Source organism: Heteronotia binoei, chromosome 5 (assembly GCF_032191835.1).
Source record: "Heteronotia binoei isolate CCM8104 ecotype False Entrance Well chromosome 5, APGP_CSIRO_Hbin_v1, whole genome shotgun sequence".
NCBI lineage: Eukaryota > Metazoa > Chordata > Lepidosauria > Squamata > Gekkonidae > Heteronotia > Heteronotia binoei.
This window is the reverse complement of record NC_083227.1, coordinates 89,688,870-89,716,762: the sequence shown is the minus strand read 5'-3', so window position 1 is coordinate 89,716,762 and position 27,893 is coordinate 89,688,870. Positions and strand designations below refer to the sequence as shown.

Below are 27,893 nucleotides of genomic sequence, written 5' to 3'. Positions count from 1 at the left end.
TGTAAATATTAAAAGTTCAAGGTATATATATGCACTGCTTCAGTGAATGATCAGTGTGTTAATACCCTTAGACTGTGATATCACGCACTAAGTAATGCACTTTCAGTACACTTTCCAACTGAATTTTGCCTGTTCACACAATAAAATCCAGTTGGAAAATGCATTGAAAGTATATTATTTAGTGTTTGTGATCGCAGCCTTATTATAAGAATATTATATTATCTCAGATAAATCCTGCTAACAGTTGAGAGCTACCTAGATTGTGAGCAACATTTTCAGGAACTGAATGCTTAATGGTGGTCTTAGAGACAGAGCAATACAAATTTGCAGGGCTTTTTTGATAGAAAAAACCCAGCAGGAACTTATTTGCATATTAGGCCACACCTCCTGATATCACCATTGTTTCACACAGGGCTTTTTTGTGGGAAAAGCCAAACATGGACTCATTTGCATGTTAGGCCGCACCCCCTGATACCAACCCTGCCGGAACTGCGTTCCTGTGTGTTCCTGCTTTAAAAAAAAAAAAAAAAGCCCTGCAAATTTGTGGACCTGGGTAGCTACAAAGCAATTTTTTCTGAAACAAATAATGACTGTACAGGCATTGCACATTTAATTTGCTGTATCTAAAGTCTTTCTCATGTTCTGTATAAGCAAACTAAACTGTAAATACTGTAACTATTGGTAAAGTATTTGTAGATGAGTTTTTTTTTTAATATGGTACATGTTATGCCTTGCAGATACTTGGTTACTTTGACTATGCTTTCACAGCCATCTTTACTGTTGAAATCCTGTTAAAGGTAATTAGCTGTTAATTGGTTCTTGTTAGCTCAAACAGCTCTAGCAATAATGTCTGTAACTTTGTGTTTACCTTCCAGATCCTAGGGTATGCAGATTATGTCTTCACTAGTATGTTTACATTTGAGATCATTTTGAAGGTAACAGGTTTATAAAGAAGTTTGCTTAAGGATTTTTTTCCTGTGTGTCTCCTGCAAGAAAAGGCACTTGAAGTGTTCTCCGCCTTTTCACTCAACAAGCAAATTTAAATCTAAATTTTTTCATTGTTTTTTTATTATTTTTGACCTTTGGACGCATGTAGAAGCTACATTTTTGTCACCACATCAATCTGACATTTCATTTGATCCCATTTTCTACTTACAATTTGTCAGAAGAGGGAGGGGAATGTTTCTACAGCGCATGAGTTTTCTTCCTCCCTTTTCTGGCATTTTGAAAAGAAAGATCCTAAATCTTTTAAAGGGGGAAAATGTAGTTTCTCATTTTTCTTTCTGAATATAGAATTGTAATAGAAGACCATTGTTTTCTTGCAAAGGGACTTGCAAGGTACCCTGCCCTAAATATACTAAGATACTTTATCTTGGGTGTGCATTTAAATAGAAAGAAAGGCCTAAACATGCTTGCTTAAATGTATTGCCCATGCATGAGTTCAGAACTGGTATTTTGGTGTATGGCTTGTGTACTGATTATAAAGAACATCCTCTGGGGCACTTATCATTCTGACATACTAATTGCTTGGCATAACTGTAGTGTAAACACTCTTGAGGCACAATTGGTGCTGGGAAAATAAACAAGAACATATAAACATGTGCATTCACATTTTGCAGCCTTAGAGACTGGGAAAATCTGATTTCAAGCTCTTGAGTAGCCCTGGCATGGAACCATAAGACCTCCTGGTATTATAAGAATCAGTACATAAACTTTGCATTTACAGCTGAGGATTGATGGTTACAACATATTTGTTTCCAGCTTTATTCATATTATTGTGTGATTTTTTTACAGTCTGTTTTAATTAACGGTACATAATAACTGTAATTTTGGCTGTTTACAAGATTTGCTGAGTTTTTAGTTTTAAGTATTCACTGGAATAAAGAGACTTAAATTGAAAACATTTGCAGTTCTCTAGAAAATATTCAATTTTTATTTATCGCAATATGGAGATTGGAACATGTTTGTTATCTTGAGAAAGGTCATATCTCTTTATCCTTCTACTGACATATTTCCCCAGGCAAGTGAGCAGATATGATATTGGAATAAAGAGGTACAGTGTGCAAACAAGAATATTTAGGGAAGCCCAGTTCATCCTTATTTCAGTGGATGTTACACTGTGCAGCCCCCAGTAAGAATGAATTTTGCCTTAAACTTTGAATGCCTAAAGCCCAAATCTGACATTTTAGAATTATATAGGCTGTAAAAAAAAAAGTCTAATACTGGAATCACTGTTGTGCTGAAGAATATCAATTTTCAGGTGGATTTATTTCTTTGGGTTTGGGTTTAAATAACTAAAACACTGTATTTCAGGGATGACCAACGGTAGCTCTCCAGATGTTTTTTGCCTACAACTCCCATCAGCCCAGCTATTTGCCATGCTGACTGGGGCTGATGGGAGTTGTAGGCAAAAAAATCTGGAGAGCTACCATTGGCCACCCCTGCTGTATTTTATTACTAAATTTTATTTCTGACCAGGGCTTACTTGTGATGGTACTTACCTTTTTTGCACCTTTTTTGAGGGGGGGAGGGGCTTTCCTTAGTGCTGATCCTCATGTGCCAGCATACTCCACTCAACCAGAGAAAGAGATCCACAAATCACTGTGCAAAACCTAAGGCTACTTGTGAACTTAAAGCAGTGCTTTTTTTCTTTCCAATTTTCAAATTTTTATTATAATATACTTACAATAGTTTGAAAGCAATTAGTTTTTTGTCTACAAAGTCAGCAAAGTATTCTTCTAATACAAGTTGAGAAAAAAAAGCAGTTAACAAGTAAACAGAACAGAAACTGGTCTGCCAAGCATAATATTTACCTCCATTTTTATTTACTTAACAATACTAATTAATAGTAAGCAAAATTTAAGTATTTTTTGGAAGTTTGCATAGAGTAGATTGGTGTGTTTGAACATAATCAAATAAATGAAACCATTTTTCTATAAGATCATTGGAATTAACGTAGGAATTTGTCTGTTGCAGCTGGGAAGCAATTTTGTCCATAGTAATTATATCCCATATTTTCAAAAATCACTGTCTTTTTGAAGGTGTAGAGTCAGTTTTCCAATATTGTGCAATTAACATTTTTGCAGCCAGTAAGTGCATTGTGGTTAATTCAGCTTTATTCTTTGGTACCTCCTTAGATGACCATAGGTTTAGAAGGACAGATTCAGGTGAGAATGGAATTTGATGATTAATTACTTGTTCTATTATAGGAATTATTTGCTTCAAAAACTTTCGAATCAAATGGCACTCCCACCAGCAATGTATAAAAGATCCAGTATTTTTACATCCTTTCCAGAATTGTGGGTTTGACAAATGTAAAGCTCACAAGTAGCCTTAGGCTTGCCACAGCTTCTCAGTCTCAGGCCACTGTTTATATCCTGGAAATAATACCAGTCTCCTTTACAAGATTGTTTTTAGGATTACCAGAGAATGGCCTGTATTCAACCACACCACTAAAATTGTTCCCTTTCCTTAAGAGGAGCAGCAGCAATCTAATCTCCCTGTTCTGCTGCAGCCCATGAGCCTTCCAAAATGTTGTTCCTGGAGACTATTAGACACAGCCTAGTATGGTTCTGAAGATGGAGGGGGAAAGCCCAGCAGGAACTCATTTGCATATTAAGCCACACACCCTGACACCAAGCCAGCCAAAACTGCGTTCCTGTGCATTCCTGCTCAAATAAAGCCCTGCTAATTACATTAATGGGCATTAGCTTTGCATCAGTAAAATTAGTCAATTTTATTATTGGTAATTTTGTATTCTAGTTAATCTAATAAGCAATATTTTATTATAATTCACTGCAAACATCTTGTAAACAGCCTATGTATATGAATCAAGCTGAGTGGAATTCAAAGAGTAAAATGTGACTGTTCTACTTTTAGTTGACAGTGTTTGGAGCATTCCTTCATAAAGGGTCTTTCTGCCGGAATTACTTTAACTTGCTGGACTTGTTGGTAGTGGGTGTTTCTCTTGTGTCATTTGGCATTCAGTAAGTATTACAATAGCCCTGCAAAATATTTTTGTCATTATTCTTGTTATTTTCATCTATGGTTTGGTGGTACTCAACTAGTACTCATTTTCCCATCTGGCAGATAGGCAACAAATAGTCCAGAGAGCCAGCAAATGGAGATGAGCTGGTGCTTAGCCACTATATGCCACCACCAAAAAATTAACCTTTCTTCTAGATTCTGAGAAGGGATACAAGGAAATACAGCTTTATATAGTGGCCAGACTTTCAAATGTTCATATTTGTAAGGGGAAGGAGAAATCTGAAGGGAAGTCCTGTAAAGGTACAGTGTGCCGCACCACCTAGTAAGCAAATACTGCTTCTTCTCTTCCTGCACTACTGTCCTCAAAGGCTGTGTTTTAGATCCCCCCCCCACCCAGGAATGAATGGCAGATGGTCATTTTTCTAAAAGAAGATAAAGGGATGTACTTGAGCCCACCAATTCCCCTGTCTCTGGGTATGCCACACATGAGAATCATGCTGGCCCCTTCCTGGAGATATCTGTCTCTTCATTTACAAAGCCCATTCCTGGGTTACATTATTTAATTTTACTAGAAGGTAATAGAATGTTGCTTTATGTACACAGATCCTGTTATTTCACTGTTTGCTTCATAACCACTATTGTTTTCTTGTTTTTACTTGGTGATTTCACCATCATACACTGTAAATATAGGATTCTTGTTTGTACTGGGTGCAGGATTCAGCATCCTGAAGACTTCAGCTTTCATTACAAACAACAGTTGGCTAACCCTTAAGGCTATGATGATCGATTTCAAAGATCCTGCCTCAGAAAGAGACTGCAGATTTTAAATCTGGTTAGCTGCTCATCTTCCAGCTCTTTTTCCTCCTGTTTATTTTCCCTTAATTTAATTAGTCCAGGAGAAGAAGAAATCCATAGCAGATTATTCTTGAATTATAAATCGAAATTGGGGCTCAGAATCTCATTCATGTTTCCCCGGCTTTTGGTAGCAGGAAGCTGGTTGGAGCCAGATCCCATTATTCTTGTCATCCCTACTGGTGGGGAATGTGAGTCCCAAAGATCAGTAGAAGCAGAAACTGGGTTACCATGAAACTATAGTTTTTTAAATGCAAAGTGTGCTTCTCCTTTGACTGGAGAGGAAAGTAATCTCCTCATGACTCAAAACACAGCAAAGATATTGATTGCCTATATAAAAACTCTAGGAGATCATTTATGGAGAAAGATCCAGTATTTGTGCCTAAATGGGAGGGAGATTTAACATGGGATCTTTTTCCTGATCGTCACCACCTTTTACATCTGATAACATAAGTGAGCTTACATTTAAAGAATATAGCAGATGGTACATAATCTTAGGCAATCTATATCACATTACTAGTCAATACTGATCATCTTGATGGAAGAACATGTTTCATACCTAGTCAGATTGTGTCCAGATGGCAGCACTTTTGGATTCGAATCAGATATTTGATAAATAAAATTACGTATTTTGTTCTTTTGCAACCCAAAGTAATTCTTTTGTGACTTAGACAATAAGACAATCCCTGGAATCAGAACAGAGCTCAGTATTGTTAATGGCAGCCAAATTCCTAGCAGAAAAAAAGTTGGAAGGGGAAAAAACCACCTGCCATAGCCATAATATACCAGTTTAATAAAATTTGGAAAATCATGGTAATGGATAATTGAAAAGTATGGAAAACCCCAATTATATTGCAGATGTCTTAGAAAAATGGCTCCCCTTTGTTTCATATGCACAATCAGTGAATATAGTATAAACCTATCTAAATGTAAGGATATACACACACACATGTGGATACTTTTATTCTATGTTCATTTAAAATTTTATTGTAATGTATGACAATATATATATTGTTGACAAGAACTTAATTGTAAGACCTCACATTCCATCTTTACTGTAATGCAAAAGATCCATGTCTTTGTAAAGCATATCACAGTCCTTTGTTCAGGACCCTATGTTATCAATGTGTTACAATTTCAAATTTAAAAATAAACAAGTTTTTCAAAAATAATATTGGTTGCAGCATCAGTATCACAGAGATATTGTTATTTTGTTGTATTTTAATCAAATTTTGCTTTAATTTATATTCATTGGTTGTTCACAGATTTTCTTTGTTTTAGTGTTAGTTTTTTAATTTTATTTCATTGTGAACCACCTTGAAGACCCTGTTTGTATTTAAATAGAAGAAGGCAAATACAAAGAAGATGAAGACTGGAAATAGCTCAGAAAAAATTGTAAAAAGCCATATTGGCCCATGGAAGGTCAAGAACAATAAATGAAATCCATGTAATATCTTTTAGTAGGATACTGAAATATACAAAATTTCGTGCAAGCTTTCAGGTTCATCAAAACTCTTCATCATGCTAATATCACAAACTTTTAATATGAAGGTGGAAATAAGCAGATTTTCCATGCCAAGTTCATAAGATCCTGTGAGAAGCTGACAGACTCACAATTTAGTTGCTGTAGATTACAACACTTAAATTCTGAGAAGTAGCAAACCATGGAGTATCATATATGCAAAAATGCAATCAGGGTCTAAATGGGTTCTCAAAAACCCATACAAGAAGCATGGTTTTATTTGCAAGCTGACAGAAGATGGAAGCGTTTGGTATTTTGACAGTAGTTGAGATAAATTTAATTATGATAGTTCATATGGTATATACCAAATTGAAGTCAAATTGAGTTGCTGTTTCCTTATATAAGTAGTCTTTCCACAAGGAATTCCCATTGGGCTGACAAATTCTTCTATTTCTCAGCTGAAATAAGGCATCCATAAGCAGCCTCACATTGGTGGAATGAGTTCTTGGAGGAGGGCAGGGCCCTGCGAGAGCTCGTACAGATCCGCAGGGCTTGTAAGATGACACTCTTCCACCAGGCATTTGCAAGTTAGATCACTGGCTACTACAGTCTCCAAAAAATATCTGGACTACCTCTTGCAGTCTGCTGCATATAGAACATCTGGACCATTAAGAACTGCTTTATGGAGAACACCTAGCTGCAATAGCAAGACAACACACTTAAGATCATAGCACTTGAAATAAAATGTCAATCTCTGTGTTTTAAATTGTTTTTTACTGTTTTAATATTGTATTGTATGTTTATATTCATGCATGTGCATGATCATGTGAGCTGCCCTGAGCCTGCCTTGGCAGGGAGGGCAGGATACAAATTGAATTAAATAAAAAAATAAGTAGTGGGAGTTGTAAAAAGGAGAATGTCTATGCAAAATAATGTAAACACTCATTTGCAAATAATGACTTGCTTCTAGAAGAAAATAAGAGTTTTCTCAAAACTGATTGGTTATTATTCATGAGTATTAGTTAAATTGTAACCCAGCAGGCAAATAACTTCAACTAATAACAAGCTTTTAAAAGTATTTTATTAGATTCTGCAATGAATATTAATACAAATTATCAACCACATTATTCCATCAATAACAAGCTAATGCTTTATTTGTCTTTACTTTTTCTCTAGATCAAGCGCTATTTCAGTTGTGAAGATTCTGAGAGTTTTAAGAGTCTTAAGGCCCTTAAGGGCTATAAACAGAGCAAAAGGACTTAAGGTTTATGTCTTTACATTTTCCTTACAACCTACATATTCTGATTATAGCGCAATAAATAGCACCTGAAAAAAGATTCCATTTTGTTGGTTGGGGTTAGTTATTCTATCTGAAATAACACTGCTTTTCAGCATTATACTATAGTTCAGCTCTCTTCCAGCTTTAGCATTTGGTGATGTCTTCCTTTAGCCAAAACCTAACAGGATCTCTCTTCATAGTCCTTGTTCTTACTGCTGGATCTTCTGGTTCTCCCTTCCTTCTGAGGTCCTAATGCTTTGCTGCTCCCCATATGTATCTCTCTTGGGCTCATTTTAAGCTCTGGCCCACCTTTTTCCCTGGCCCTTCCTTGCCTTTCAGCACTATCAGCTCTTCTCTTTTTCCTTTGCATCTGTTATTGCAGATCAGTAGAATAAAAGCATAAGAAGAGCCTGCTGGATCAGACCAGTGGTCCATGTAGTTCAGCATTGTGTCTCACACAGTGGTCAACTAGTTAGTGAGAGCACAGATTGATGGAGATCATAGATCTCTGTCTGGCTGTAAAAGACAAATTGCATGTACAAACAATTTGAAACCGATGACCAATTTTGCACGAGGCTTGTTCCGGGTAGAGAACCCTTTTGCTCCCGGGGCTTCCCTGTTTTCGCACAAGTTGCCCTGGAGCTGCAAGCTGGCATGGCACTCTTCCACAGCAAGCAGGATCCTCTTCCAAGCAGTATCTGCTTACTGCGGGAGAACAGCACGCCAGCTCGCAGCTCTGGGGCAACTTGTGCGAAAACTGAGCTAGTCTTTTACTAAATGAAACCAGGTTGTCTGCACTATTAGTAGTCTGAAGGGGGGCAAAACAGGGTTATAAAGAATGCATTATTTTCTCTTTAAAATGCTATACAGAGTAGGGAGTTCAGTTTTGATTTGCATAATGGAATTGGTCATAATTGAGCTGGAAGATTTCAACTCAGTGTGCTGCAAAGGTAAAAAGGAAAACTCTATGCAAGGTATTATGAAGTGAAAATAAAATGGCTAATATTGTAATGCCCTAGTATAGAGCTATGGTGCACTCTCATTTAGAATACAGTGTATAACTTTTAATTGTTATATTTGAGAAAGAATACTGCAGAGCTGGGAAAAGTACAAAAAAAGCAACCAAGATTATTACAGAGTTAGAACACCTTTGCCAAAGAGTCTACGGCTTTTCAGTCTAGAAAAAAAGATGGCTAAGGGAGAACATGATAGAGGTTTAAAAATTATGCATGGGTTAGGAAAAGTGGATAGTGTTTCCCCTCTCTCCCGTTATACTAGAACCAATGGAATTGATTGGAAATAGTCTTAGGATTGGAGGGGGAAGGTTCATTTGCTTAATAAGTAATTACATTGTGGAATTCACTGCCAGTGGACATAGTGAAGGCTAGGGCTTTTTTTTTTTTGAGCAGGAACGCAGTCCTGGCTGGCTTGGTGTCAGGGAGTGTGGCCTAATAGGCAAATGAGTTCCTGCTAGGCTTTTTCTACAAAAAGCCCTATAAAACAATGGTGATGTCAGGAGATGTGACCTAATATGCAAATGACTTCCTGTTGGGCTTTTTCTGCCAAAAAAGCCCTGGTGAAGGTTATGTGCATAGACACCTTTAAAAGAGGGTTACACAGACTGATGGAGGATGTCTATCAACTGCTACTAGCCATGGTGGCTAAAGGGAATTTCTGTATTCAGAGACAGTAAACTTCTGAATACTGGTGCTAGGAGATGGCATCAAAGGAAGGCCTCAACCCTTATGCCCTATTTGTTGGCACTCCAGGGTAGCAGGGTGACCACTTTGCGAGACAGTCTGAACTAGATGGATCACTGCTCTGATCCAGCAGGGCTGTTTTTATGCTCTAAACATGTCAGGGTTGAAAGGTTAAATTTATCTCCTGTGCACAGATCCCCAATCCTTGTTAAGGCTGCATGCACCCCCACCCACCCCCCGTTTGCTTTTACAGACAGAAAGTGGTGTGTAATTTTTGTAATGTCTGTTTGTACCCTGGTTTGCAGTAGCAAACCTTCTGGTTTCCTTGGGAAGCTACTATAGTACATGTGACACAAGGGATCCATGATAGGCTCCCCAGATCCATATTATAGTTACCAAAAGCAAGTGTGATACAGAATGATACAGATTGTGGCTGTGCTATGGAGGAATGAGGCAGGGGTAACTCTCCCTCAATACTGGTTCCCAATGTTCCCCCTATGCTGTGAAGGAAAAAGTGCAGGAGTAACACACACAACTATCCTTTTCCCCTAGTAGGCATTAAAGCCATTTTCAAGTTCCAGGATATAAAATGCACATTCCCACCGTTGTTTACAAATTCTGTGTAGGAAGGTAGCAAGACCTCACTTGAGATACAAAATGAGATCTTTAATTAGTATGCTGAAGAAACAAATTAAATGCAGTTTAAATTACTCTCCACTAAGCATCATGATCAATTGTCTGAATAAAACCGTGCTGATGATTTTCTTTCTTCTCCTTCCACACAGCATGTTGTTCAGTGTGTCTTTGTCGCTATTCGAACTATTGGTAACATCATGATTGTCACAACTCTGCTGCAGTTCATGTTTGCATGTATTGGTGTCCAGCTTTTTAAGGTAAGTAGGAAAAATATCTTTGGATCATGGTAACAGCTCAACCCTATACAAAGCACTGCACTGGCAAATTGTTCTCTGTGAGCTTCAGAGAGATGCTTTAAAATTGAATGGCTATTATATGGTAGACTTCTGTTTTCTTTGTAGGGTAAATTCTATCGATGCACAGATGAAGCAAAACAAAACCCTGAGGAGTGTCGGTAGGCACTTTTCCTTTGTATTTGCAAATTAGAACATTTCAGTGCTATCTGCTGTTTCCAACATCTGCTGTTATTTCTTCTGTAGGGGAATATTTATTGTTTACAAAGATGGAGATGTTGATAGTCCAATGGTGAGGGAAAGAATGTGGCAGAATAGTGATTTCAACTTTGACAATGTGCTTGCTGCTATGATGGCTCTGTTTACTGTGTCCACTTTTGAAGGCTGGCCTGCGTAAGTGCATCATCTTTAAAGCTTTTATATATATATATATATATTTGCTAGTATTTTGGGAATGATGAGTAACTGTTTCTAGAGAGTTAGAATGGGCATGATCCTTTTGGGAAGCGTTGAAAGATAATGGTGGCATCATCACAGACACAAAGACTTGTCTGTGATGGAGGAGCTGCTTGTTGCAGTGCTCTGAAACATCCCTTTCTCCTTCCTCGCTTCTCTCCTTGGGCACAGAATTTGAGAAGCCTTCAGTTACAGTCCAGTTTGTTATGCTATTCAAATGCAGGTGCCTGGGCAAATTGAAACTTGTTTCTGGTTTATCCTCCCAACAACCCTGTAAGGTAGGTTAGTCTGAGTGTGTGCAACTGGCCCAAGATCACCCAGCAAGCTGGATCCAGGCTGGAGTTTGAAAGGTTGGCTAAGAGCCTATAAGTTTTACTGAACGGTTGAGTAAATCCTGTAGGCTCTTAGCTGAGCCAGCAAGGGTAAACGAAGCACTGTGCTTTCCAACGCCAGATTTCCCACCTAATATTACTTACCTTTTACAAAGATTCAGTTTCATTTTGTTCTCTACTAGCCATTTAACCATATTGGTCAGATAATTATTTAAGACCTCTACTGCACCACTAGGAGATTTGCATTGCAGGTTACAGAGTTGAGTGTCATTAGCATATTGATGACATCCAGCACTATGAATAATTTCTCCTAAGGGCTTTACATAGAGGTTGAATACTAAGGAAAGGGTAAGACTGTGCCCTGTAGAACCCTTCAGGACAAGTCTTACCGGCAACTGGCCTTTGATAAGAATTTTTTCAGACTGGTTCATAAGTATTGATTTAAACAAGTTCAAAGCACATCCCCTGATATGAACAACTGCCTCCAAACATCTTAATAGGATAGCATGATAGTATTGCAGGCTGCAGATGAATCTAGCAAGAGCTTCAAAGAGGTATAGCCTTTGTCTGCATTAAGACAAAGATCACCCACTAAGGCTACTAGTGCCATCTCCTCCCATAGCTCAGCCTGAAGTCTCAAAAGGTTCCAAAGCAGATGAATTATCATATTTGTTGATTCTTCCTCCAACAGCAGCTATCAGCTGTTGCACCGTGTCAGGAGGGAGGGTCAGTGGGCAGCAAGAGAAGGTGACAAATCCAGTTCCATGAACTTTGTTCCACTTGTAGTACTTTGGATGTTGTCCACGAGATCCACATTTCTCTCATATTTTAAATCTAATTACTCAGTACACACTTCTATTTTTATTTCTAACATGTATTTCATGAATTGAATCCAGACTGTTTTTTTCACTCAGTCTTGTTCAATTTCCTTTTTTACTCCCATGTGGCTTTTTATCATGCAGATTACTAGCATAGCCTTTTGTGTGGTCATTGCAGACTCCTCCATTCCTTTTTCACCAGTGGGAAACCAGTTGGGAACAAACTGTATATGTGTACATTTTATAGACTTGCTTCTCTGAAAGGTTGTTCAAAGACTGTATTTTCCTTAGAAAATCTTTAGTATTGTGAACATAACTAGGAGCACCAGTGGCATAGGATCTTAGAATAGAGTTCATATATCCAGATGCCCCCTTGGTGATAGTGCCTATCTTTGAGACAATGGGGCATCTTGGGTTGCCAGGTTTGTGTATTTTAGGTAGAAAATAAAAGATACCTGGTCAAGGTTCCTATGATATGTCTGAAAGGACTGTATCAGAAAAATGTCTGTGATATTACGCAATATATCAATTCAGAGTAGAAATCTCTCTGACAAAACTACTCTTAAAAAAGGATGTTGTTAATGTAACCCATACTTGAAAAGTATACATCCACTGTATTCTAAAATGTTTTTGTATTAGTTTTTGAACAGAGTAGACTCCAACTTCATTCTACAGAAAAATGTTATTTTTACCCATGCTTTAGAGGAGACCAATGGAACGTTACAACAGACTTTAAATTTACTACTCTACACAATTAATCTGACATGTCTATTGCCTTTGCTGTTTTCTCCCCCAGTTGAACCCAGACGATGATTACTAGACCCAAACTTGTTATTCTTTTAATCTGTTAAAACATTTTCACTGTTTTGCATACTCATTCGCTGCCCACTCTCTATATATGTAGATCTGCTAATTTCATCCCATACTATTATCTGATGAAGTGTGCTTTTAGCACACAAAATCTTACATTTTGAATAAAACTTTGTTGGTCTTAAGGGTGCCACTGGACTCCAACTTTATTCTATTGCTACAGACCAACACAGCTGCCCACCTGGATCTGTCTTGCTTCCATAGTTCCAGTTTGCTGACTCCAAAGTATAACTTTTCATTAATTGAACTTTTTAAATAACCGTTATCCTCTTTTTTTAAAATGCAGGCTGCTATATAAAGCTATAGACTCAAATGGAGAGAACATTGGCCCAGTTTATAATTACAGAGTGGAGATCTCCATTTTCTTCATCATTTATATCATCATTATTGCTTTCTTCATGATGAACATATTTGTTGGTTTTGTCATTGTTACATTCCAAGAACAGGGAGAACAAGAATACAAGAACTGTGAACTGGATAAAAATCAGGTAATAAAAATAGTCTTTTAAAAATATATGTTAATGTATGAAAAGATTTTGTTTTTATTTGGATTTTTTTCCTTGTTTCAGAAGAGGTCGCTGTTCCCTTGCTTTGCTTACTTTGTCAAACAGTGCATAGTGACAGATGACATGTGTTGTGTTCAAAGTTTGAAAGTTCTATTTGTAGTATCCCAAAGGTTCCTAGATAGCAGAGCTTGGGAGGAAAACCTCCAGCTGATGCCCTGGACCTCCAACTGACACCCTGGACAAGCTTGTCTGTCAGAGTTAATGTGCCAGGAGTCTGATTTTGTATAAGGCAGCTTCATTATATCTCAATGTAGAAAGCATGCTGGCAAAACTCTCTCATATCAAATAAATGTGGTTCTAATCTGCTTTTTTGTTTGTGAATGGGAAAGAAAAGCACTCTGATAGAAAATCTTTAATACTCTTTACATCTGGCCAGTCTTTCTCATAGTTAAAATCATTTATGTGATAACAATACTACATAAAGTTATTTTTTATATTTTTATTTGTAATGGCATGCTTAGTTTTGCTGGAGCAGGAAATGCTTTGTGTGTGGACTGGAGTCCCCCATTGCATTCATGGAACATTCCTTGATTTACAGCAAATAATAGTGATCACCCAAGGAGGGCCAAAGTGTCCAGTGGAACTACAAGAGTGAGCCATTGCTGATTCTCACAAGAATCCAGTGATAAAGGTCCCTACTATTTCACTTATATAGATGAAGCATTGAGGTTGACAGAGACTTGCATGGGGCCACACAACTGAATTGCATTGATTACTGAACTAGAAAACTGGTTTTCTACTTAAAAGGCAACATAGAAATTCAGTAAATAAAATAAACGGTACAGACGTTCCCAACAGTATCCACAATTTAATTTTGGCTTCTTTTTATCTGAAGTGTGAATGTTTGTTTATAAGATCTTGAGGTTTTTAAAGTGTCATATATGTGATAGCACCTGAAAAAGTGTCATATATGTGATTGTGTCAGTTGTGTAAGATGGCAACTCTTTAAAAAAACTTTTAAGATATCACACTGGAATCATGTCTGTTAGCATTTTTCACCCTTAGAGATATAAGATCACAATTTAAGCAGAATCTTATTTCAAAATGTAATTGATCTTACCTCACTTAACTGTCCCAGTGATTTGCATTTACACATCACTACTATATAATAATAATAATAATAATAATAATAATAATTTTTAATTTACATCCCGCCCTCCCTGCCAAAGCAGGCTCAGGGCGGCTTACATAGCATAAAATACGTTACAGTGATACAACAATAAAATACCCCAATTTCACAACAGTTAATTAAATATACAATTACATTTAAAACAGAGTCTCATGCTAGTAAAATATGAAAGAAATTGAATGAGTTAGTAATTTGGTTGGACCATCTGATTTTAAAATGTTCTAGAATTTAAAGGGGATAATATACTATTGTTTTATTTGATCAGGGTGGAGAGTTTGTAAATCAAAAACAATTTCCAAGTGTCAATCCTGCCAGATCTATTGTTTGGAGCTTATAGGCCAACTTTCTCTCAAAAAGTACTCTAGGCAGGTTGCAATGAATTTAAAAATACATCATAAAATAAGATGGACTATTAACATCTATATGTGACATATTTGAAATAGCTCTGTTTTACACATCCTGCAGAACTGCAACAAGCTTTGCAGGACCTGATCTTCAGTGGAAATATGTTCCACCAGGTAGGAGCCAGGACAGAAAAGTCCTTGGCCCTTGTTGAGGCTAAGTGGACATCTTTCAGGCCAGGGATAACCAAAAGGTGTTGCTCAGCAGAGCATAAAGCTCTCCAGGGGATATATGATGGAGAGACAGATATGCTGGTCCCAGGCTGTTAAGGACATAAAAGGTTAGAATCATCACCTTGAAACAGATCCAATACTCAACTGGTAGCTAGTGCAACTGACAGAGCACCAGCTGAATACAGAATACAAGGTAAATAAAATCATCTGGTAATAACATTCCACTAAGCCTCTATTACTGAGGCAGGGTCTTCTTTTTTCTCCATCTTGTTGGCAGCTCTGTTAAAGGATCTGGAAGTTCACTTATGTACCATCCTAATATCCTTTTGGGCAACATTACACCAGCTATAACAGTATAACCATTATGTGTAAGAAGTCTGATAATCACTGGTAGTAATAAGATTTGACTTCATATGCAGGATAGGTAGAAGAACTCCTGTAACTGTTTGCCTCACCTAGGGTATAGTTATACATTGTACTGGATTTCTAGGAAACCATAATTTGCCATGTTGGGAAAACATGAGTATATTCCATGAGTACATGTGTAACACGTCAGTACACTGAGCATGGAACTTCCAAAACTCGTCTGGTTGACAGCATCCAGAGGAGACATGAGAACAATAAGAACATAAGAAGAGTCCTGCTGTTTCAGACCAATGGTCCATCTAGTCCAGCATCCTGTCTCACACAGTGGCCAACCATATCTTCTTCATGGTATCTGTGTATCACACCCATCAGTAACATCACCCCTAAGGGATTTTTGTGCCCTTTCCCTGGTGACATGCTCAGGAGCGCCACTGTGTGTGCCCACTAGGGTGGGCATAGGCATCCTGTCAGTTATGTTCTACTGCCGCGCTGATCAGTTGATCTCCATTACAAAGCTAGAAGCTGGTTACATCTGACAGATGGGTCCTTTCCATCATCGAGGAGGGCTATGCAATAGAATTTGCTCAGAAACCCATTAATCCTGGTCTTCATCACCATACCACCATCAACTGCTCTCCTAGAAGAGGTTCAAACTCTACTCAGCGGACAAGCTATAGAACCCGTATCTCTTGCATTTACACATTACTATTGATATGAGAGTCCCATATTGTTTCACAGTTCCAGAGAATGATGCCCCATCATAGATCTTCAGGCTCTGGGTGAATTTATCATGTACCACAAATTCTGCATGACTTCTTTACCACTTGGGATTCACCACTTACCTTTGTGAAGCATTATGCCCTTGATGTCTTTCATCACCAGCATACAATGATGGGTCATTCCATATTGCAGTCTGCTTGCTCCTGAGTTTGCGACAATATTTTACCTTCCTCCAGGTATGCCTAAGCGTTCTATTCTCCCATGAGTGTGATGCTCAGAGACCACAATGAAGATAAACAGGTTGCTTACCTGTAACTAATGATCTTCAAGTGGTCATCTGTGCATTCACACCACCTGCCTTCTTCTCCACTGCTGTAGGTCCCCCAGGTATTTTTTTTGGGGGGGAGGGGGATCACACAGCAGTCAGAAGGAACTGGTGGGATGTCCACACCCACACTGATGGGCATGCACAGTGGGACTTCGGTGCATGTCACCAGGGAAAGGACATGAAAACCCTTTAGCCTCGATAGGTTACCAATCAAGATTGGCATAGGCACCCTAATCCCATGCAGACACTTAATTAGGGATTGAAAATCCTGAATGCACAGATGACCACTCCAAAGATCATCAGTTACAGGTAAGCAACCTGTTTTTCCTTTGTACAGGCAGCAACATGGCAAGCCTTCCTCTGATACTACTTCGTGGCTCTGGGATTCAGAGGATTACTGAATGTGGAGGTTCCCCTCTGTCACCATCTCTATTAGCCATTAACAGACTTATCTTCCATAAATCTATCTAATCTCCTTTTAAAGTTCTTTATTCCTGTGGCCTTCACTACATCCTCTGGCAGTGACTTCCACATTTTAATCACTCTCTGTGTAAAGTAGTATTTTCTTTTGTCCATGCTGAACCTACTGCTCATCAGTTTCATTGACTACCTTCAAATTGTAGTGCTTTGGGAGAAAATGTTCACTTTGTCAATTCTCTCCATCTCATGCATAATTTTATAAACTTCTATCATGTCCCCCCTTAGCCATTTCTTTTCTAAACTGAAATGTGCCAGGCCCTTCAGCCTTTCTTCATAGGGAAGGTGCTCTAACCCTCTAATCATCTTGGTTACCCACCTCTGTACTTTTTATAGTTCTTTTTGAGATAGAGAGACCAGAACTGTACACAGTATTCTAAATGAGGCTGCACCATAGATCTGTATAGGGACATTACAATAGTTGTCATTTTATTTGCATCCCATTTTATTTTCAATCCCTAATTAAGTGTCTGCAGCATGCAGGATTGACACTTTCGTTGAGTTATCCACTACAATTCCAAAATCTTTTTCCCTCTTAGTCTCAGCAAGTTCAGACTTTATTAACCTACAGGACTGGTGCTAGGTTTTCTGGCACCCTAGGTAAATCACCCACTAGTGCCCCCCCTTATTAAAAATATATGAAGAGCGCCAAACTTAAAAAACTTTTAACATTTTTAATTTACTGATTTTTATTTTTTAAAAAATGTGATGTGTTATTTTGAAAATTGTGAGAATAAGTGCTTGCTGGCCACACCAGGAAAGAGGGTGGCGGGATAGGATGAGGTGGGGGACCAATTTGCACACTGGGGAGAGGGGGTGGCTTGGCTTTGGTGAGGGCAGCTTGGTGATGGGAGACAGTGGTCAGGAGCCAGAGTAATGCATCTGGGAGGGGGCACCCAGTGGTGCCTTCTAAGCTAGGTGGTGCCCTAGGCGACTGACTACTTTGCCTACTCCCACACACCAGCCCTGTTAACCTATACTTGAAGATGGGATTTTTTTGTCACAATGTGCATCACTTTACACTTCATTTGCCACATTGTGCAACACTGAACTTCATTTGCCACATTGTCACCCCATCACCCAATTTGTGGAGATCCTCTTGGAGTTCTTCACAGTCAGCCTTGTTTTTCACCATCCTGAATAATTTGGTGTCATCTGCAACCTTGGCCACTACGCTACTGACCCCTAGTCCCAGATCATTTATGAATGAATTAAATAGTACCAGCCCCAATACTGATCCTTGTGGGACCCCACTGCTTACTTCCCTCCATTGTGAGAACTGTCCAATGATTCCTACTCTTTGCTTTCTGCCGTTTAACCAGTTTTTAACCATAAAAGAACCCAGCCTCTTAGCTCAGGACTGCTAAGTTTACTCAGAGCCTTTGGCGAGGTACCTTGTCAAAAGCCTTTTAAAAGTCCAGGTATATGATGTCTACTAGTTCACTGATTTTCCCTCAACAAGCTTTGTCCCTTTATGTGCCTAACAATTCCATCTTGGATTAGTTTATACAAATTTGCCTGGGATAGACATCCGACTGACTGGCCTGTAATTTCTTGGTTCCCCTCTAGATCCCCTTTTTAAAAACTGGTGTCACATTTGCTACTCTTCAGTCTTCTGCCACAGCAGCTGAATATAATAATAGGTTGCATATATAGTTTAGTAGATCAGTGATTTCACATCTGAGTTCCTTAAGAACTCTTGGGTGTGTGCCATAATTTCCCCATTAGGTCTAAAATTTCATCTCTGGTGGTCACCTCAATTTGACTCAGTTCTTCAAACTCCCTTCCTGAAAATAGAGGCTGAGGAATGGGTGTGTGCCCCACACTTTCCAATGATTCATGCCATTAGGACCAAAGGTCCAAACCAGACATGGTGCTGGTAGCAGGGCAGGATTAACAATCAGGCCAACTAGGCACTGCCCTATGGGCCACAACCCCCGATAGTCCTGTGAGTGAAGCTACAAAAGGCCCCCCCCCCATCTTTTAATTGTAGGCACATGTGCCCTGAATTTGGATCAGGACTTTAGTGTGCAGAAAGGGGCTTAGGCCTTCCCTCCCATGCCATTTTCCTAACCTGAAACAGCTTTGCCAAGCCAGTCATTGCCTGTTAGAACTAACACAGAGGGACCCACATCAGTATGCAAATTTTAAAAAGAAGTAGAAAAAGTTGCCGCCTCTTTATACCTTTTAGTAGAAAAATAGGAGTAAATTAGTAATTATTATTCAGCTGTTGCTTTGAATCACAAGGAAAGATAGGGTATAAATATTTTAATAAATTAATTAAATTGTTGTAGGAAAGACCAAGAACTGGTTTGCTAATCTTTGGTTTACTGGAGATTATGTCCATTATCAGAAAGCACAGATGGAAAAATTAGTTATTAAAACCTTGCTTTACATCAGATGCTAACAGTTAATGGTCGCATTGCAGATGCATGGATCTTTTAAACTACATTCTGAGTACCCTCTTAAAGAAGAAAATTGGAAGCACATGCACACATGTGAGGTGCCACACACGCATTGGAGCCATTGCATCTTGATTTATTTAAATGCAAGGCTTATTTTGACTTGATAGTAATTTCCCAGCCTACAGTGCCACTGTCATTATTATAGTTGATATTTCTGTTTGTTTTTTTACAGCGTCAGTGTGTAGAATATGCTTTGAAAGCACGTCCTTTGCGTAGATACATTCCAAAAAATCCTTACCAGTACAAATTCTGGTATGTGGTAAACTCTACTGGGTTTGAATACATCATGTTTGTTCTCATCATGCTGAATACACTTTGCTTGGCTATGCAGGTAGGAATGAAACTATCTTCCAGTTCTTTCTTAACACATTCCAAAAGGATATCTGATGTCGACAAATGCTAGAAAGTGTACTCTAGGTTTGTACAATTCAAGGCAGGGGAGTTACCCAAGAGTTCATTTAGAATTGGGCTTTTAGACTGATTTACTCAATGTGTGTTTGAGAATAATTCCAGAGGGTAATCATACTGTTGCAAAATTAAATAGAAGTTCAGTGGCAGTTTCAAGATAACCAGATTTATTCTAAGATAAGCCTTTGTGAGTCATGTCATAGGCTCACTTCCTCAGCTTTATTTTTGAGAGTTGTTTTTATGACTCAGTTTTCTTAAGAAGCAGAGCCCCGTGGCGCAGAGTGTTAAAGCTGCAGTACTAAACTCTGCTCACAACCTGAGTTCGATCCCAGCGAAAGCTGGTTCAGGTAGCCGGCTCGAGGTTGACTCAGCCTTCCATCCTTCCGAGGTCGGTAAAATGAGTACCCAGCTTGCTGGGGGGAAAGTGTAGATGACTGGGGAAGGCAATGGCAAACCACCCTGTAAAAAGTCTGCAGTGAAAATGTTGTGAAAGCAACGTCACCCCAGAGTCGGAAACGACTGGAGCTTGCACAGGGAACCTTTCTTTCTTAAGAAGTCTTAAAGAAAGTACAAAACAGACATTGTTAAATACATGAAATGAAGACACTTGACGTGGTAGTTTTATAGGGTTTATGTTTATTTCAGGCAATTATAGTTCCTTTTAAAACATTTTTCAGTGTTATAGCAATTGTGGTTTTCATCATAGGTTTTCTGTGCTAATGTTCAGATTGACTTAGTTTGAGAACAAACCCACCAAATTTCTGGCTGTACTTTTTCTTCCCTCACTCCTCTTTCAGATTTTGCTGTTTGTCTATATATGAGGATTCTCAAGCAAAATTACTGAATCAAAAAGCATCTTTTTAGCACTTTTGTGTTTAACTAGTTAATGAAGTATTATGCCTTTCTTACCCATGGGTAAAAGAGAGATTAGGGAGGTTGTTCTCTTCCCTAGAGTGAATTAATGTTCAATCTTAACCATGCACCACAGATAACTGAGATTAAAGCTAAACATGTGGAACTTAAAATATTTGATTAAGGGTCAAAGCAGTGTCTCCAGTCATTGAAAGTGATAGTTTACTGCAGTGTTGCCCCTAAATCTACAGGTTTTCATTTAGATTGTTCTGTTTCAGTTATGCTAAATCACAGAAATGTAGCAAGCCATCTCCTAAGTGATAAACTCAGGGCTCAGAGGCGGTCATAGTGATTCTGGAGGCCTGGGCAAAAGTCCAGAATGAAGACTCAGAATCACTGCAACCCCCCATCACCAAAGAAGGAGTGATCCTCTTCATGTGCAAGGTTGATGGAAGCCACTGCTGCAGCCAGAACTGAAGGCCAGCTGCCTGAGAAAGGGCAAACAGAGCAAGTGGTGGCAAGAACCTGCTCTTCTTCCCCCCTGCCCCTCCTTTGAGGGGGTGAGGTGATGGACAGTTGTCCCCTCAAGTGCAGGGTCTGGAGCAGCCATCCTATTAACTATTGGCTAAGACTGCTCCTGGATGAATTCTTCCTGGAGAAAGTGCAGTTTCCAAGCTTCTCCCTAGCATGCCAAGAGTAGTTCAAAATAGTGGGTGTTATGCTGCTCATTTTGGGTTCCCCACAAATGTTTGTAAATACCTTCCTTGTGTCTCATTTGCAGCATCACGGGCAGTCAAAACTTTTTAATGATGCAATGGATGTTCTGAATATGTTTTTTACTGCAGTGTTTACTGTTGAAATGGTTTTGAAACTCATTGCTTTTAAACCCAAGGTAAGTGATTCTGCATGTTTCCATTAAATAGCCTATGGATCAGTTCTTTTTAAAACTGCACATATTTCTAGCAAGCTATGTGAGTGTCAAAAGTGTTTGCATGCTTTTTGTGGTAATGTATCAAAGACATCTTGATATTAGTCTTAAATCTGATAACACTTTGTAGGCGTTCACAGGAAATAAGATATAGAAATGTTTAAAAAATTATTGCTGAATAGTGGAGAGGCCAGAAATATATATTAAGGTAAAAAAAAATCCCTTTTTAAATGACTCTGACATTAAAACTTTTGTTCTTCAATATTTGACTACCAGTTCTAAATTGTTCTTTAAAAGATTAATCATAAAATATGACAAAATTCTAAGTCTAGTTGTGCCAGCAAATAATGCAAAGAAGGATCAGATGGAACATCTGACTACTGTGATAGCCAGGGCTCTTTTTCTAGCTGGAGCTCCTCTGCATATTAGGCCATGCCCCCCTGATGTAGCCAATCCTCCCGGAGCTTACAGTAGGCCCTGTACTAAGAGCCCTCTAAGCTCTTGGAGAATTGGCTACATCAGGGGTGTGTGGCCTAATTTGAAGAAAAGCTCCTGCTAGAAAAAGAACCCTGGTGATAGCCTATCACACCTTGTAGCATTGTGCCATTTTTTCATAGCCTATTGTGTAGTCTCAGTGTTGCCTTTGTGTAGGTGTAAGGATATCTGTCTGCAGACTACTTCCATGGTTTCCCCCTCTTGCATTGGATTTACCCCACTATGAAATCAATTGTAATTTTAAAGGAAGAGACAGGTATGAGCAATCATGAACATAAATCTGAACAATGCAAAAATGATGTTTTTAAAATTCCCAGTTTTAAATTAAACCTAGGAGTTAAAGTAAATTAATTGTATCATTTCAATACAATATCTAATTCCAGCCTTTGTCATGTGCATTGTCATGTAGTATTACTGTCCTTTGAAACCAGAGGTCTTTAAACTACCTTTCCACTCTGAGCAGTAATCTGCTACACTGGCACTAATCTTCTAGAAGCAGGACATTCTGCTATTAGTTCAAAGGCCCCACTGTCACATAATACAATCTAAGCACCCTTCAGTCAGTGTGCTTAGAAGGGTGCCATTCTGTTTAGGATTGCACTGGCATTCTGTGAAAGACTGATACCAAAAAAGGGTGATAAGAAAACTATTTCTGGTTGTTTGTATGATACCTGTGTGGATCTCTGGAACACACAAGCAGTTCTTATACCCTGTTTCCACAGAGGGGACTTCAGTTTGCAGATCATGACAATGAATGTCAGATTTCCAACAGGGTGTCAAGAAATTCCATAATGAATTTTAAAATTACATTCACATTGCACTGGAGAAATGTTTAGTCAATAGTTTATAGGCAAGGAGTTGGGTTCTACCAGCTTCTCTACTAGCAACAGAGGTAATGCTCCCAAAAGTCTGTGCCAAGGTTTCTTATTATTAATTCTCACTGAGACTTAAGACAGATTACAAAATACAGACAGCAATTCAAATTACAAGGGGTTCCCATAAACAATACAGTAGGACTAGGAACAAAGATCTGGAAAACAATACAAATGAAAAGCAAGGCAACACAAATTGTCTGAGTCATAACATACTATAACAAAGAAAGGATGTTAGAAACCAGAGGATATTGCAATAAAGAGAGGAAGGTGATATATATATAGTAAATATCACGGTAGGCTACAGTACTGTCCCTTATAGAAATAGCCTGCTAAGCTGGTCCATTATATCTCATCACTTTATTTAAAATGTCCTCTTGAGTATCTGTTTTGCACATTCTGCAAAATGACAGAAGGTTGTAAGACCCAAATGGACAAAAGCAATATAAGACAGGGGCTGCGGTTGTGGGGGTGGGGGTGGGATTGGGATTGGGTGAAATTGAGCAGAAAAACTGGTAGGAGCCAACTCAAAAGTTTTTTTTTCCCTGTACAGACCATAATTTATATAAGAGTAAACTACCAACATCTGCTTGGCAAGCATACTTTACTATCACCTAAAGCATAAAACAGACTTGTATCAGAATAACTACAGAATTATTTCCCCTTGCCGTTTTATGTCAGATTTGTGTGCCAAAAAAGGAAAGAATGCTAGTAAGTTGATTGATTTGGGGTTGTTGCAGTGATGAAGACTGTGAAGTGTGCATTTCAGGTTTACTTGCTGTGACTTGTCCATATATTGCATTTTCCCTTTCCCAGAATCATTTTTATTTCCTCTTACTTATTGTTTTTATTTATGTTTGCTTGCTTTGGCTTTACACATTTCTAGGAACAATATTTGTGCATACTGATATAAAAGGCTTGCCTTAAGGATTCATTATGTAGGATTCAATATTCATTATTTGAATATTCCACACATCTGTTATTATGCCATAGGAATTTATTCTTACAACTTTTCCACTTCCAAAGATTGGCGGGCCATTACAGTACTCTGTTAGTTCAATTCAGTGGCCTGTCCTGTAGTAGAGGACATTGTAGCCCACCAAGACTTGTTCATGGGTGTCCGTTTCTTGTTCCTAGCTAGTTCCAGTAAATTTAGTTCATCATTTTAAAACATATTTTAGAGCATATAAATATTTTTGTACGACAGAAGATCTTCTTAGGTGTACTAATGAGGGAGGGGAAAATGAAGATGACCTTTCTGGTTTCTCTCTTCATGGACAAACCATTTTTGGAAGGGACAATATGATACTCTGTCCTCTGAAAATTCTGATGAATGAATAATATTTATTTTTAAAATCTCACTTTGTGCAAACATTAGCAAAACTAGTGTTCTTTTGTGATGTTGGAGCTCCAGTATTCTTAGTAGCTATGGTACAGTACAGTAGCTACAGAGAGAGAAACATGCTTAAATGTTACTTTCCAGTTTTTGTTCCACTCTTCCGCCAGTGAGCTCATGACAGTATACCCAAAGCTTCCCTCCATTTCCCCCTTCACAACAACTTTGTGTAGGTTAGGCTCAGGGGCACTCTTTAAACTTAATGGCTGAGCAGGGGCTTGAACCTGGGTCTATGTAATTCTAGTCTGAGGCTCCAACCACTTCATGAAACTGGGTCCCCTTTACTGTGCTAATGAAACAACTTTTGGTCGATGTGTAATTTTTGTTTTATTTTTATATTTGGTGTTGTTTCAAACCATTTTTGAGTACCCCTGCCATAGTTGCCATAGGGTCAGAGAATGTCCTGTGTTTCATCAAGCTCCAACAATAGGTCTTCCATTTAAGTGAATTTAATATCTTATAGATTGCACCTAAAGTGTTCCTGTGTGACATTAGGTATCTTCTAGTGGATGTTTCTCCTTCAGCATCAGTCACCCTAAGTAAGAAGGGGAACAAAGTAGCATCTCATAACTTTGAGCATTGTAAGAACCATACTTAACTTGTAGGCAGTGTTCCCTCTAAGCTGAGTTAGCGTGAGCGAGCTCACATATTTTTACCTTCCAGCTCACATATTTTTTTCTTAGCTCATGAAGGATGACCCTAGAACACACTAAGCAGTAGCTCCCAACTTTAATGCCAGTAGCTCACAAAGAATTTTTGCTCACAAGACTGCAGCTTAGAGGGAATATTGCTTGTAGGTCCGCAGCTTCCTCACTACAACAGCGCTTATTTATTTATTTACCTACTTACTTTGTTTATACACATTTCTCTCCAATGGGGGCTAAAGTGGCGTACAGCTTTTTCCTTCCCTCTATTTTATCCTCACAATAACCCTGTGAGGTAGGTTAGGCTGAAAGTATGTGATTGGTCCAAGATCACGCAGCGAACTTCCATATCAGAGTGACAATTTAAACCTGGGTCTCCCAGATCCTAGTCTTACACTCTGATCACTGCACTGGCATGCTGTCAGTGTGTAGACATCTGCTAGCCAAACCTACTTAAATTGTCATTGGGAAGTACTCTTCTCAGGATCCTGTTGGCATATGGTGATAAAATTATGGCCCATGTGAGCCTTTCTTTCAGTATTTCAATATTGTTTGGTTGTTGTTCCTGCTCATTACACCACTAATTTTTGTTTTGAAGTAATTTCTGTTTATGAAAGAACTAAACAGAAGTATGCAATTGCTTTGACATTCCATGTGTAATCACAAACATTTGCACCCTGCCTGCTCTGTTCAGGGCTATTTTAGTGATGCCTGGAACTCGTTTGACTCCCTCGTCGTTCTTGGCAGCATAGTAGACATCGTTCTCAGTGAAGCTGATGTGAGTATATACCCCAGCCAGACTCCCTGAGTCCTACTTCTCTTTCTCTGTCTCCCTACTTATTTCTGTTATCTGGACAAGTCACAGAATGTGATATGTTTCTAAACTCTGTACACAGGCCGATCATAGCCAGGTTATATTGCATTGGGAACACAGCCAGTCATGTTTCATTTCCCATTTTTCTCAGACTTAAGGTGAAAGTATGCAATACTGGTACATTGCAAAAGCTTAGATTGTGTTTCTGTGTGATAACATTGTCCCTTTTCTTCTCTTCCTTTTTTTTGTTTTTGTTTCTGTTTTCTCGTGCTTCTGAATGCTTGTCCTAACAGCACTATTTCACTGATGCATGGAACACTTTTGATGCCTTAATTGTTGTTGGTAGCGTCGTTGATATTGCTATAACAGAAGTTAATGTAAGTAACCTCTGTCCACCCCACTACAAAGTAATCACAACCATTTAGCACTAGAGTAGAATAGAAGAGTAGAATAGAATTAATGGATCATAAATCCCTGTCTACTTGTTATTCCCCCGGAAAAAAATTGTTTTATTTTATATTAAATCTGTTATTGTATCATCCACATGATGATGTCTAGAGATGGATGCACAAACTCCAAAATAGCGTAAAGCAAATTCAAGCACTACATACAGATGTCCTATTAGTTCAGAGTTTTGACCCACCAAATCAAATGCAGCCAACCGGCTATATATGACAGCTTATTAAAGGCTCACTAAGCTTACTTTTTTGCTATCTGCCTTAGACTAAGGGGGAAATAGAAAAGGGGCTTAACAGGCACCTGTTAGATCAAAAAGAAATGGTTGATGAGCTGCAATAAGTTTGATGGGTCACAACTTGCGCAAGATCAATTTAATTTCTGTAATTTCTGAAAAGTTGGCTTATTTGGGCCATATCTTTGGTGTACAGTCTCTGATTCCAAAATCTCTATACCTATACATATCTGCTGTTCAAGAAATATTGCTCAGTTTTTAGGACAGCTATTTCCTTCCCCCATGTCCTTCTGTCCTCTCAGAACACACTGCATCCAGTAAGGGAACATATAGTCCTCTTCATTCCTGCGGTGCTAGAGAATTCCAGGACAGAGTCCAAATTCCAGCCATCTTCTACATGAGCTTTTACTTCATTTCTTGGTCACATCCACCAGTAAACTCTCTTCTGTTTCTTTCTTGAGAATAACACCCACAGAGTCACTGAAGTCTTCTATGCTAGGAAATTTCACATCAGATTAATATCACAGTTTCCATATGACACTACATGGATGTAGCAGTCCCTAAGGTATACATTTTGCTGAATTAAAGGATGATTGCTGTTCTTTTCATTTCATGGCATTATGCTAAGCAATGTATAGCATGAGAAGGAATGGGTTTGATCCTAGTCAGCAGAAAAACCAAAAATGACAACTTGAACCTCCTAAGTGATGAATCATTTGTCATGTTTTTTGATCAAATTATAACTCTAAAAATTCATTTTCATATCTTGGTGCAATGAAGACATCATGTCTAACATGCAAAATGTATTTATCTATAAACCCCATTCTCTGGCTTTTTGGAGTGGCCTGTGCATAAGGAAACAAGTTGCATGTTTGTTTAAGTGATGCATATTTGTGGGTATCCATTTGTAAGGCCTAGAAAATTTCAGTGTAAATTTATCTTATCCCTCCAAGAGTGGGGGCCATGCCATCTTCCATTCATCCTGTGAAAATAGTGGCACAAATTAAATAAATGGCTTTTGCATCCTAGCTGCCTGGGATCTGCGAGTTTCTGAAAGGTTTCTGTCTGACTCATCTAGAATTATTCCAGCTTTAAATCTTTATCATGCTTAATGATATCTAGATTGAAGCTACAGATAAAATCAAGGGCTTCCTTCTGCCATGTCAAAAAGGGGGAAATACCTATTAATTTTCAGACAGGATATGTTTGCATTTACAAACTTACTTTTTCTTAAGTAAGCCATTCTGTGTAAAAAATGTTCCTCCAGTGCCTTTCATGCAAAACTAACCTTTTTGTGCAAGGCTAGCTACTACTCCTAATTATAAATTTATCATGCATCTCTAGCATGTTGAGTTTTCATCATGGCTTACAATTTTGTAAAAAAAACCCAAACCAAACCATAATAAACCATAACAATAATGCTAAAAGTGACTGCATTGTAACACCTTTAATACTTCTTTTTCTAAAAGTGAGACCAGCATG

The 27,893-nt window shown here is 38.5% G+C and overlaps 1 protein-coding gene across 12 annotated transcripts in view; it reads left to right on the top strand.

The window, feature by feature from the left end:
• Positions 1 to 27,893, top strand: part of CACNA1D (calcium voltage-gated channel subunit alpha1 D) — a 384,077-nt gene that overhangs the window by 242,106 nt on the left and 114,078 nt on the right. For 6 of the 12 annotated variants that reach the window (XM_060239786.1, XM_060239787.1, XM_060239788.1 and 3 more), the window contains 11 exons: positions 738 to 797; positions 3,880 to 3,986; positions 7,478 to 7,565; positions 10,066 to 10,173; positions 10,318 to 10,370; positions 10,456 to 10,602; positions 12,972 to 13,173; positions 19,484 to 19,642; positions 21,353 to 21,463; positions 25,601 to 25,684; positions 26,014 to 26,097. In XM_060239786.1, coding sequence (XP_060095769.1) covers positions 738 to 797; positions 3,880 to 3,986; positions 7,478 to 7,565; positions 10,066 to 10,173; positions 10,318 to 10,370; positions 10,456 to 10,602; positions 12,972 to 13,173; positions 19,484 to 19,642; positions 21,353 to 21,463; positions 25,601 to 25,684; positions 26,014 to 26,097 — 1,203 coding nt within the window. The remainder of the gene's footprint in view (positions 1 to 737; positions 798 to 3,879; positions 3,987 to 7,477; positions 7,566 to 10,065; positions 10,174 to 10,317; positions 10,371 to 10,455; positions 10,603 to 12,971; positions 13,174 to 19,483; positions 19,643 to 21,352; positions 21,464 to 25,600; positions 25,685 to 26,013; positions 26,098 to 27,893) is intronic. The other 6 variants (XM_060239793.1, XM_060239789.1, XM_060239791.1 and 3 more) reach the window with 2 other exon arrangements.